Source organism: Sphaeramia orbicularis, chromosome 13 (genome assembly GCF_902148855.1).
Source record: "Sphaeramia orbicularis chromosome 13, fSphaOr1.1, whole genome shotgun sequence".
Taxonomy (NCBI): Eukaryota; Metazoa; Chordata; class Actinopteri; order Kurtiformes; family Apogonidae; genus Sphaeramia; species Sphaeramia orbicularis.
Window position 1 is genome coordinate 17,818,357 of NC_043969.1, and position 13,574 is coordinate 17,831,930.

The 13,574-nt window shown below is 36.8% G+C and overlaps 1 protein-coding gene across 2 annotated transcripts in view; it reads left to right on the forward strand.

The window, feature by feature from the left end:
* kcnab1a (potassium voltage-gated channel subfamily A regulatory beta subunit 1a) overlaps positions 1–13,574 on the forward strand; it is a 144,512-nt gene that overhangs the window by 77,433 nt on the left and 53,505 nt on the right. For both annotated transcript variants that reach the window (XM_030152205.1, XM_030152206.1), the window contains exon 2: positions 9,010–9,053. In XM_030152205.1, the coding sequence (XP_030008065.1) occupies positions 9,010–9,053 (44 nt within the window). The remainder of the gene's footprint in view (positions 1–9,009; positions 9,054–13,574) is intronic.

Consider the following 13,574-nt stretch of genomic DNA (forward strand, 5'->3'; position numbering starts at 1 on the left):
TAATGTTGCCGTAGTGCCGGGGGGCATTAGGCAACGTCATTACTGTCCATCATCAGGCCAATGAAGTCATGTTTAAGTGGAGATGAATAGCCTCATTGATGGGGAAGGCTTGTTATGGGAGATCTGTTTGGAAAAGCAGCTACAGGGAGTTCATATTTCAATAAATATTTGATGGGGGAGGGTGGCTGTATTAGTGTGGCAGACATATACAGATATATATGTGTGTGTATGTGTGTGTTTAGAGGCTTGGTAATTTATGTGTGGGGATATATGTGCAAATAACTATACAGCGCCAATTGAAATGGGTATTAAATGAGAGAGAAGATCCCTTTCTCAGTCCATCTCCCATATGGGGAAATCTTATTTTCTTCTTCTCTGCATCATTTTCTCCGTCTCGTCTGTTATCCCCCTCAATGCTGCTCGTCCATCCATTTCACCATCTATCTCACTCTGAAAGCTGAATGTGTAGGCTCAGCAGTATGTGGGCCAGCAGAGCCGATCTGAGGAAACTCATTAGTTCCTTTTATTACTTTAATCAACATGGGAGTAAAACAACAAACAATGAGCAAAATGGCAAAAATCTATACTTGTGTGGCCCTTTTATAGTGTTACTAAACTCTGCTATTATAAAATGATGAGCTCAAGTGACTTTGTAGCTGGACCTGCAAAAAAAAAAAAGTGAAATTTGTTATTGTTTGGCTTTTTAATAGGAATGAGAGATTGGCAGATTTGTATAATACTGAAAGCTATAGCTGCCTCATCACACATTATCCAGGATCACTCCATTTACAACAAAAATGCACGACTAAATGTATAATAGGCTGTCATATTATTCACCACAGTGTGCAGGTTTTTGCTTTGTAAGGTGATCTGTCTGTGCTCTACTCCAGCTCTAGCCAAGTTTTCCCTCTTTAGACCTGAAATAGAGTGCACCTGTATCTTCATCATTCATGGTCGCAGAACTGCATCATCATTAATCGCCAGGGCATCCTTTTCCTGACTAAGCACCTCTTGTCTCCTTGGACTAAATTCTAAAGATTGCCCCAACTATATGGTACAAGGCCTTTCCCCCCATTTTTCCCTTTTTTCTAAGCTTTAAGAAAGTCTTGCAGCTTTTTAAAGAACTTGCTTCTCCACATTTAGAGTAGTTTAAAAGGTTGAAATCTGATTTTTTCACAACAGAATTCACTGTTATTCCTTAGTTCACTTTACTATCAAATGGGACTTTAACTAGGGGGTTAAATAAGGGTGTTGTGATAATTATCTCCGCCAAGGAGGTAATGTTTTTGCCGGTGTTGGTTTGTCTGTTTGTCTGTCTGTGTGCAAGATAACTCAAAAAGTTATGGACGGATTTGGATGAAAATTTCAGGAAACATTGATACTGGCACAAGGAACAAATGATTAAATTTTAGTGGTGAATGGGGGTGGGGGGCCATGGGGGCCCACTGATCTGCCTTGGCCCCCCGATCACCACCAAAATATAATCATTTGTTCCTTGTGCCAGTATCAACATTTCCTGAAATTTTCATCCAAATCCATTCATAACTTTTTGAGTTACCTTGCACACAAATAGACAGACATGGGGGCGGGGGGGGTGGTGGGCACTGATCTGCCTTGGCGGAGGTCTGCGCTCTCCGACTGCTTTTCTAGTTAGATTTTAGTTGACAAGTAGTTGCCGTACAAACAATAGTGCAACCTTAACAACAGCAAAACAACAGTAAACACAGAAAAAAAATACATATACATGTCTGATGAATGAATGGGACCTTTTATAGGCATCGACCACTAAGTGACATGAAAACTGCATTTGCTCAAGGCAGATTTGCCATAAATATCTTTCATATACAAAGGCATATTATTGGATTATACAATACAATTAGTCTCACATTGCACACTGATATCCACACCTCGCACTTATGTACACACTCCAGTATCCTCTGGAATAGGGCTAAAAGGTATCTGAATTGTTTGGCTAGTGCTGCAACAGTGCATTTGCAAATAGTGTCGGGAAAGTAATTGCTTTGGTGTAGAATGTGTAGATGAGGAAGAGCTTCATATTATTAAAATGACTTAAAATCCCTTGAATAGAAAAACACTTTAATAGATGAGTGTCTTTGTCAAAACTTGCTATTTTCAGAGTACAGTTGCAGCTTGGTAGATATTATTCCACGTAGCAAGGGGGACTTTTAAAGCAATTATAATGACATAGATAACAGAAGAAAGTAGAATGACAATGCTGCCACTGCATGATAGAAAAATTCACCCTCAGTCCAACTCCAAGTACTTCTGCTGAGGCAGGATACAAAGAAATTCTGAATAACAAGAGATACCAATAGAAAAATGTCAGTAAGAAAAATCATGGAAAATGAAATGGAAATAGCAATGGTTCATGTCATCCAGCTGATTTTATACTTTTGAACGTTGGATCAAATGATTACAATAAGGTGATTATGGATGAACTGCTTCAGGTGTAGAGGAAATTGGTCACCATTACATTGAGAAAACATGCAAAATCCAAAAAGAAATAACAATATTATGGAAATGAAGTTGTCAAAATGACGTCAGTGGGATTGTGTATCTACATGGGATAATGTTTAAATGTCTACTTTTTTAAGATTAAAATATTAGATTTTACAATTTCTTGTTTTTTTTTTCTTTTTTTTTTGTTTTTCCCGGAAATTTGTGGCTATGGTGTCCATTGGTAAACTGTCATAGCTGGTCATTATTTACACTGCAACAAGTGGAATAATGAGACTGGACAGAACAAGACTCACCCGTTACGCTTATCAATATCTTTGACATAATGTCAAACCACTTATTTCTGCAAACTCTAATGATATTTAGGTAATTTTTTTTGGATTATTTAACAGAAATATTCCAAATAACTCCTTTAAACCTTATAATCATTAATTGTTTCCATCAGTTGTTGACCAGGAGCATTTAATTTTAAGCGTTTAGTGTCCTCAGTGGATGTTTAACTGGTTGCAGGGGATCTAATGCATCATCCCAAATCGATTTCCTGAGGTTGCTGTGACTGTTAATTAAGTATTCTGATACTGACGGATACAGAGGTCACATGTCTGTAATGAATAATTTAAATGGTTCTGACAGGTGAGCAGAAATGAAAGCTTGCTGACAGCTCTGAATAACATACTGTTCAATCAATACGCCGTGCTGAGCCTGTGGATCAGAGGCTTTTAATGAGTCTGTGTAATCTTAATTCAAAGTCAGGTTTCAAAATTGAAGACTCGTATTGTTGTGCATAGGTGTTCTGCGATTCTCTGTCCTATGGATGCCCCTGAACTACTCATGTCTCACGCTTCCACACCTGTACCTTCAGCCCCTTCCTGCCCTCCTCTAAGCCTCCTCTGACTTCATACTTTTCACTATTATTGCAGTGGGTGGAGTTGCATGCACAATGAACAGCACTCAAGGTCTTTCACATTACAGCTGCAGGATTAAGAAATCAAAATAAATGCAGCTTTGTCTTCTCCGTTTTCTGCCTTCTTCTGCTCCTAAACGTAATATAAAGACCTCTAGTTTGAATGATAAACGTCCACAACAAGGCATGGCAGATTTGCTGTCTGGGTGAATTTGCACACAAAAAAAGGCAGAAGGCTGAACAACTTTGGCCTTCAATTCCTTTCTTCAGAAGCAATAGATGTTTAGGTGTCGCAAGATATCTGTGCTGTTGCAATAAAAACACTCTTGTTAATTCGCACTACATTTTAACTCACTATAACCCCCGTTTAAGGACGCGCATAATAATAATAACAGAAACCAAACACATTGAGAAAAGGTGCAAAAGGCAGGAATATGAATGTAAAACAGTTAAACATTGAAAGCTATCTTAAACAAATGAGTTTTTAAAGGGGATTTAAAGGTGTTGAGGTCGGAGCAGTGTTGGATGATAGGTGGGAGAGAGTTCCAGAGGGTTGAAGCAGCAGTAGAAAAAGCTCCGCCCCCCCAGGACACACACAGGACTTCCATAATCCAAATGTTACACAGAAGATGTTAAACCAGTATTATCTCTCAAAACCAATAGACTAAAATGTCACGACGAAAAGTGAATCCACCCCTATGTCAGTTATTCATTGCAGAGACAGAGTTAAGAACCTTTGTGTGCTTTTTGATAAGACACTTTCTTTTGACCTTCATTTTAAAGAGGTCTTGAAACTCACCTTTTTTTTCATTTTGAGAAATATTGTTAAGATCAGACCTGCCTTATCGTTATAGGATGCTGAGATCTTACTCCATGGATTTATGACGTAGCAGTTGGATTTTTGTAATGCCCTTTAGGGATCAGATTTAGCAAAGAAAAGTACTCACAGTCTGTAGATGGTTCAAAATACAGCATCTCACATTTTAACTGGAACAAGTAAGTGTGGGTATATTACTGCAGTGCTGGCCTCTCTTCATAGATGTCCAGTACAGGTCAGGGCTGATTTTAAGATGTTGCTTCTCACTTATAAAATTGTTAATGGCATCGCACCTTCATATCCATCTGACTTGGTGGAGTGGTTTTTGCCTGCATATTCATTGCACTGCAGGAGTCTGGCCTTTTGTGTCCAAGGTGTGGAAAAAGACTGTTGGTGAGTGGGCTTTTTATTTTCGTGCATCGACTCTGTAGAAATGTCTGTAGCGTGACATCAGGCAGGCATGTTCTACTGATGTATTTAAAGACAAAGACGGACTTGTTTACTGTTACGAGTCCTGATAAGGGTCCTAATTTGAATTTTTTAGTTCATAAACTGCTTATAACGGTTTTTACTAAACTGTTCTTTAATTGTTTAACAGTTTTATTTTAGTCTCTTTTAGAACTTAGTCTTCATTCAACAAAGAATGTACAGCACTTTCATGAAGGGCACTTTGCATAGAAATGTATTATTAATATTATTGTTATTGTTAGAAGTAGTAGTAGTAGTAGTAGTAGTAGTATTAGTAGTAGTAGTAGTGGTAGTACAGATTTTCATTGTTCCTGTAACGTTGACAATAAAGATCTATTCTATTCTATTCTATTCTATTCTATTCTATTCTATTCTATTCTATTCTATTCTATTCTATTCTATTCTGTTCTGTTCGATTTTATTCTGTTCTGTTCTATTCTATTCTATTCTATTTTGTTCTGTTCGATTTTATTCTATTCTATTCTATTCTATTCTATTCTATTCTGTTCAACTATTCTGTTCTGTTCTACTCTGTTCTATTCTATTCTATTCTATTTTGTTCTGTTCGATTTTATTCTGTTCGATTTTATTCTGTTCTGTTCTATTCTATTCTATTCTATTTTGTTCTGTTCGATTTTATTCTGTTCTGTTCTATTCTATTCTATTCTATTCTATTTTGTTCTGTTCGATTTTATTCTGTTCTATTTTATTTTATTTTATTTTATTCTATTTTATTTTATTTTATTCTATTCTATTCTGTTCTGTTCAACTATTCTGTTCTGTTCTACTCTGTTCTATTCTATTCTATTCTATTCTATTCTATTCTATTCTATTCTATTCTATTCTATTCTAGCAGTAGTAGTAGTAGTAGCTGCCATGTTGCCTCTGTGATGAGCCATGGGGTAGACCATTTGTGTGAGTATTAACAGTGATTGGTAATTAAAGCTGTCAATCACATACACACCTCTGCAAAAACACCAATGAACAGCTTACATTTTTTTTTGTCACAAACTGACAGGCCTCCAAACAGAGTCTAGAAGACATTCAGAGGTCTTGTCTTCTATCAGTCTGTTTTTATTACAATAAGCAGAATAAGCAGAAGCAGGGTTTTTGGCTGTTGACACCAACTACCACACAACGGAGGCTCAACTTCACCAGATCAGGTGTTTCCAGATTTGATGATGGTGGTTTATTTTAGCAGGAAACATAACTCTGATGAGCACAGCATTATTTGTTTTTCCAGGAAAAGAATCTGGGGCCTTTTAGAAACACAACCCAAACTTTACCCCAAGAGGCTGGAGGCACATGTTCACCTTATTTTCCTCGTGTCCTAATAATTTGTCAGGACTTGTGTTTTGTAGTTTTATAAACTTTAACTATAATACTGTATGTGCCGTCACCTGATTTCTTCCACAGCGCGTAGAGTGACTTGAACTAATTAAGATAGGGCGTTTCTAAATAAAAATGATGATGTTGAGTTTAGTTCAAGATCAGGCCCTCATTACCTTCTCTGCACGAGGTTCCTGAGTAAAAGAGTGCTGACACTGCACATTTAAGGCTCCTCCCACAGGGAAAGTTTTCCACCTGTACTGCCTACAAGCTGATGAATAGGAGCGGCGGTTTTAGGTTTGCACCTGCTCAAAACACAACAGTCTGTTTTGAAAGTGTGTGTTTGTGCTTGTCCACAGGCGTGTGTGTCCTGTAGCATCAGTTTAGACCTCCGTTCTGTTGGACACACACTGACGTGCCTCTCTAAAACTGATTGAGTGTGGCAGGCATCTGCCAATCTACTGTGTGCTGGAACAGAGTGGAAGGAGGGCCCAGTGAATAATTCATAGAGCACAAATGAAAAGGAAAAACTGTATTTGACTGTGTTAATTTGAGCATGTGGGACTGTCAAGCAGCTAGTTGATGAACCAGATATTCTCCGCCAAAAATGAATATGAATATGAATATTGGGTTGAAATTAACCAATAGGAAAGAAGCAGAAAAAAAATAATGTTATGTCCCTGCAAAATGTTTAAATTAGCAACAGCAGCAATCAAAATCATTTTATACAATCCTATACTTAATTTATGTTTTCATAGTTTATTATGCAGGATTAAAAAATGAATAAATAAAGTTTAAATGTGAAATGTAGTAGTTGTGGCAGACTTTCCCCAGATTTGTGAAGAGCTTAAATCTTAAATACTGTGGCTTTCTTCTGTTGTTAGTTGACTAGAAATTACGCAAAAATTGCACATATGATGTATTGTTACAAAACCCAAACAATAGGTGAAAAAATGAAAAACATCATTATGCGTTCCATAAAAACTCTTCAATCAAAAAATTATCAGTGGTTACAGTTTTCAGTTTCAGTATTTATTAGTTCTGTTTCAAAGGTCCATACTGAAGTGGAAAAAAACACTTACATACGCTGCTCTCTCGGATTGGAATCAACTACAAAATTATCTGGAGCTGTTGCATTTTTAAAAGTTTTTTTAAGAAATGGAGGCAGAAACATCTGGTTGCAGATCTGGTTTCCTAATATACTTATATTTTAACAAATCCACTTGTATGTAAATGTTGTTACAACCTGTCTGAAACTTGGTGACTTATACTGCTGCCAAGATGTTCTGGTTAAAGAGATTTTTACTGTCAAGGGTTGTATTTCATGAATCGAATAAAGTCTATAAATTTGCCAGTCAACAGACAGCTTAATGAAAAATAGCAGCCGCTACTTTAAAGAAATTAAATTTATCTATATCTGTATTTATTTGAAATGTAAACGTTTTCTGTTTCTTCAGCTTAAGTTCTTCGCAAAAAATGTAGTCTCTTCTTTTATCCTGACTCCAGTATCTAAAACATGAAGAGTTATCCTTCCATCCATCCATTTTCCAAACCTCTTAGTGCTTGTGAGGGTCATGGTGGGTGTCGGAGCATAGTGTCACCAGTTCATCACAGGGCCAGTGTTTTAATTAGAACTCCTATTGTTTATTTATTCTTTTCAACAGGAACCTTCTGCCAAAAGGGCAAAGTGGCAGTGACTTTGTAGACAATAGTGTCTATACTGCATATCAACATTGTCTCCAGGTGTCGGAGGTTAATGACGTTGCAAGGACAGGAAGCATTTCAAAGGACCAATAATAAATACTGACTACTGTATGAAATGTATAGAAACACATGCAGTTGTTCAAGAAAAGGCTGATTCACTCTAGCACAAAATGTACAATATTGAGTGTTAATTACACAGTTAATGAGGCCATTATCAAGTCAATAAGCAGTGTTCAATATCACATTCACTCTTACCCCTTTGTCTACAAGGTAAACTGCCTTCTCTCCTCTCTTTCACTGTGATCTGTGTTTTTTCCGATCAGTTCAGTCTGTTCCTCTTATCTAGTTATCGTTCTAGCCTGGTGTTGTCCTCCTACTTGCTGTCAGTGACTTCAACTCTTTTACTTTACTGTGAGGCAAATGTGAACCAACTCACTAAAATATTCCACAGTAGTAGGAGGATGACAGTGTGACAGCAGTGCCTACCTGGAGGTCCCGAAAAAGTGAAATTCAGTTTAATGTCATGCATCAGGCAGTCAGTTGACAGACCTACTGTGGTATGAGTATCTGAACAAAATCCACTTTGGTGAAAAAAGAAGGCATCTGAATTGTTTATTTGTCTGTCTGCCATCTTGCTTTATTCATTTTCTTTATTAGTTTTTTATAATAGTGTAACACTCCATGGATTGAGATTCAAGGTAAATAGAAAGGAGTGCAATGTATATGCATATACTTGTCCATATATGTGTAAGTACTCATATATACATACAAATATACACATACAATATATACATCCGTATTCATATACACCCAGATAGGTATGTAAGTATATGTTCACATACAAAATACTATACTTACATGCATCAAAATAACCCATTTTTTCCTACCATCTCCTCCTCCTACTCCAAAAATACAGTTTCATTGGTATCAGGAAATCAAAAATGTGTTGGAACAATCTGTAAAATTACATGAAACTTAATGAGATTTTCAAATAACTTCTGGTGCAACCATATACAATTAATTTTCTGACAAATATTTGTTGATTAGTTGCTGTTTCACGATTCTATAATTTATTTATTGTCATGCAATTTTTATGACAATTGTTTATGTACATAATGTAACCTTGTCTTAACTCTGTCAACTGTGCTGCTGGTCTTGATCTCAATGAGCCCTTCCTGGTTAAATAAAATAAATGCATTGTCATGTTACAAATTTTAAAGTTTTCCAGCATCATCAATACATGTTCTATGTTAACAGAATATGGCATGCACTGGTTTACATGTGTATATTTTGTTTTCTATTTTTGCAGGAACCTCGGAAAGTCAGGACTCAGAGTATCTTGCTTAGGACTGGGTGAGTACATTACACACAACATCAGTGACGCAAAATAAATATTAAAATGTTCCTGATACTAAACAAAGCAGGATGTCTTTTCTCTGTTATGGTGTAACTTTTCAACTTCATTTACACACTTGAAGCCACTAATTACAACTTGGCAAAACTAAGACAAACAAAACCAAACAGAGGAGTGCAACAAATTGAGCTGGGAATTAAACTATTAAGTTGAGTCTGTTTTCTTATTAAAACAACAAATCTGCTGTGGCATAAACATCCTCTTACAAGGTTGTTGAGATGATTATACACATAAATACAAACATACTCTCTTATGCTTAACCCATAAAGACCCAGTGCTACTTTTGTGGAAGTTCCCAAATGTTTTTTTTTTTTTTTTTCTATTTTTAACCTTTCCTAATTGATTGCTCACCATTTATTCAATGTTATGCTCTGTATTTTTACATTTTTCAGGCTGTATCATGTATTTTCCTATATTTAATTCACTGATCATGTACAGGGGTTGGACAAAATAATGGAAACACCTTCACCTCAAGATGATAATGCCCCAATCCATACAGCTAGAATTGTTAAAGAATGGCATGAGGAACATTCTAATGAAGTTGAGCATCTCGTATGGCCAGCACAGTCCCCAGACCTCAACATTATTGAGCATTTATGGTCAGTTTTAGAGATTCAAGTAAGACGTCGATTTCCACCGCCATCGTCTCTAAAAGAGTTGGAGGGTATTCTAACCGAAAAATGGCTTAAAATTCCTTTGGAAACAATTCACAAGTTGTATGAATCAATACCTCGGAGAATTGAGGCTGTAATTGCCGCAAAAGGCGGACCTACACCATATTAAATTATATTTTGTTGATTTTTTAAGGTGTTTCCATTATTTTGTCCAACCCCTGTATATGTTCATAAAACCTGAGAGTGAAGTAAAGGGTTATTTTATTAGAAACAGAGAAAACTGATGAAAAAAAGTGACTTTTTCAGTAAAATTTATCATTAATTGAACAAAAACCAAGTGTCTCCATCCACTGTCATTTATCAAATTCCATGGGTTTTACTGGTGAATCAGTGTTGTAGAAGATGACAGTGTTTCCATGTTCACTACGGAGCCTCTGAACGTCCAAATGGGTCATATCTGTTGACTACGAAAAGACGACAAACTGCATGTTACACCAATTATCTCAGTTATTTACATGCATTGATAGAATTAGTGGATCAACAGGTATTAAACAGTTTAGATGAGTGGATGATTTTTTGTTGTTGGTGGATGTTTGGGTCTTTATGGGTTAAACTAGAATAACGGACTGTTGTCTAATCATTTGGTATTCTACTGGTGCTCTGTGTGTGTCTATGTGTAGTGCAAATGTGTGTGTTGTATATAGTGCTAAATCTGTAAAGTGACCCCTAACTCAGCTTCAATATTTATCCTGAGAGTGGGATGAAGACAGCACACACACAGGGCCACAGGTCTGGTAGACAAAGGCATCTGTTTCTGTTTCTGCCATCAAAAAAACAACACATTTCTCACAATCTCTCTGTTTCTTATCCTCAAACAACAATGGCCCGCTGGTTATTTCTTGCAGTTTGGAAAACTCAGAAACGCGTGTACAAATATAATTCAATAAACGGCAGGAGCGGAACGCATTCCCCAAGCAAATAACTATGAATAAAACATTATCTCATCTAACAGACTAGAAATACACAAGAGCATTTCACATTTTAATTTTCCTCCAATTTCTTAAGAATGTCATTGGATTACATGAGGTTTTAAAGTTCTCCACTATCAATAATTCAGTTATTTGGGAAGTTTAAGACAAATATCTTTTTTTAAAATTTTATTTATTTAACCTTTATTTCACCAGGAAAAGATCCCATTGAGATTAAGAACCTCTTTTCCAAGGGAGTCCTGGCCAAGAGACAGCGTGAAACACAACACATAGTTACAACATACAGTGACCTCACACAGTTACAACAAACAATAATTTGCAGGACAATTCAACCTATGAAAAACATGTGCAAGTCATTGAGTTGTTCTCCAGCACTTTGAGTTTGGATTTAAAAGCATTCAGGGAGATCAATTCAGACAGTTTCCAGTCTTTTAGCAACATATTCCATGTGGACGGAGCAGAGTACACAAATGCCCTTTTACCCAGCTCTGTACGGGCGAATGGCACAAAGAGGAACAAATGCTCATTCGATCGCAGGCAGTAAGAATCAACACTTCTTCTTGTTATTAAACTACAGATATAGGAAGGCAGTAGCCCAAGTATGGCCTTGTATATCAGTTCCAGTGGTGGGCTGTGCATTTGATACCTGGGCCTTGGGGACTTACTTGACTTATAACACCTCTTAATACCGCCACTATGACATCACAATTATAGAAACCATCAATACTATACAAAAACGCAAAACAACAAGGCATTAGAGAGAGAGAGAGAGAGAGAGAGAGAGAGAGAGAGAGAGAGAGAGAGACATTTGACATATTGAGTGTGAATTCCATTATTACTAAAGGAAGAAACCCGGTTAAGACAACTCCAAACCTCTACACTGCATGTACATCATCTGGAGCAGTTCAGAATTAATATTTATCTAATAACATGACAAAAACATACCAAATTTGAACAAAAAACATCATAGCCTACCCACCAGAGATGCTCATTATTTATATACAAAATCCATCCTCCTTTCTTTGTGTAGAATAACTTCATTGACTCTGTCATAGAGATGATCTATGCTTTTCAGTTCCATCAATAAGTCCTTTTTTACGTCCATGGAGGTCAAGCCTGAGAGTCTCCTCTGTCCGGTCGTATTACTGACAAAAGTTTCTATTCTCTTAAGGGCAGAGAATGTCCGTTTGATAAGCTAGCTAGCGTTAGGCGTTGGTCGACCTCACATCGCGATGTCCAGCTTTTCTGGAAAAGTCCACCTTGAATTTTTTTTTTTAAATATGTCTTAGACCAAATCATTTTCCTCTCCTCCATCAGCCATTGTAGGCATAAAAAATCTACCTCAAATGTATTAATAGTTCAGTTCAATTCAGTTAAAACAAGTGGTGCCAGGCACAACAAACCCTGCCCCTCTCACATATTGTAGCTTATTTTGGCATCGATCCAGCTGATGTCATCATGTCTATGTGTGTGCTGATGTCAGTATATCAGTTGCCTCTATATATGTGCCAAGTTTGGAGTAAATTGAAACAAAATGTATGTTTTTATGGACATTTTTATGGCCATTTGAAATTTCACCCTTTATAAGTAAATGGGAGATGAAAAAAGATTTTAAAAATTCCTAAAAAAAAATTTGAACTTTGACCAACTTTTTCCAAAATGTAACCACATCTATTCTGGGTCACTAGCAATCTATAAACCCAATTTGATATGAATTCAACCAATAGTTTTGCTGCTACAAACATTTGAAATTTTGCCCATTATAAGTAAGTGGGGAAAAAAAAGATATAAGAAATTCCTAATTAGATCTTTTCTGGGTCACTGGCAATCTACAAACCCAATTTGGTATGAATTCAACCAATACTTTTGCTGCTAGAGTGTTAGCAAACAAACAAACCGAACCAAAAACAATACCCCTTGCTTCCCCTTTGGGGGGCGGGGTAATTAGCTTTTTTGGCATGAATCAGAAAGAATATTGCCAAAGCTATATCAAATAAGTTTTGCTCTTACCATACAATCAGTGGAAGGATAAATGCTGACGACACTGGGGGCCACATGAGCCTTCACTACTCATTCTGAAGGCCCAGGGCAGATTAGATTAACCCTGGCAACACATAGAGACTGATTGGACCAAATATCTAACATCCACATACATGTACTGGAAGCAGTGTGGCCGTGAGAAACGCTAAGAAATGAAGAGAATCGTCTATTGGGAATAAATTAAAACAGTTTCATGGAACAAATATTAGAATTTGGGTTGTAAATATAGGTCAGTGTTTCTGATGATGTTTACGCCCTGATGGCCCACCACTGATCAATTCATAGTTTTCCATTTCTTTTACAAACAGTATGACACTTATACTGTTTCAGTGAAAGGAGCTGGACTGAAGAAGTTGTGAATCTGTAGTTTAGAGTAAGAGTTAAATATGAACCATTTTCACAGGTTTTTTTCACATTGACTCTTGTGTCGAAGAAACTAGGAATAGCCTAAACAAGATGATTTTTAGTCTAAGGGCTTGATTATAATTAAAAAGCACTCACAGTCATACAATGTCAAGTGATTATAATAGATGGTGGTAAGAAGCTATTATTTAACGCTACTTCCTGACCTGCAGTTTCTATAGGATTAGATACAGCACTTTCCTCTACATCGTTATTGTTCACAAAGGTGCAGATCAGCCACATCCTAAATCGGATCCAAACTTTCTTGCGCCCTGGGGACAGGAGCTTTGCTGGCGTAAACAGGTTGACCTTGACCAGGGTCTTTGTACAGTGTTCACAAACGGATAATGTTTCAGTCACACTCTTAAGAGACGTTTTGGTCAGCACTCCCTGGATCAATTAAGTAGGACACTTT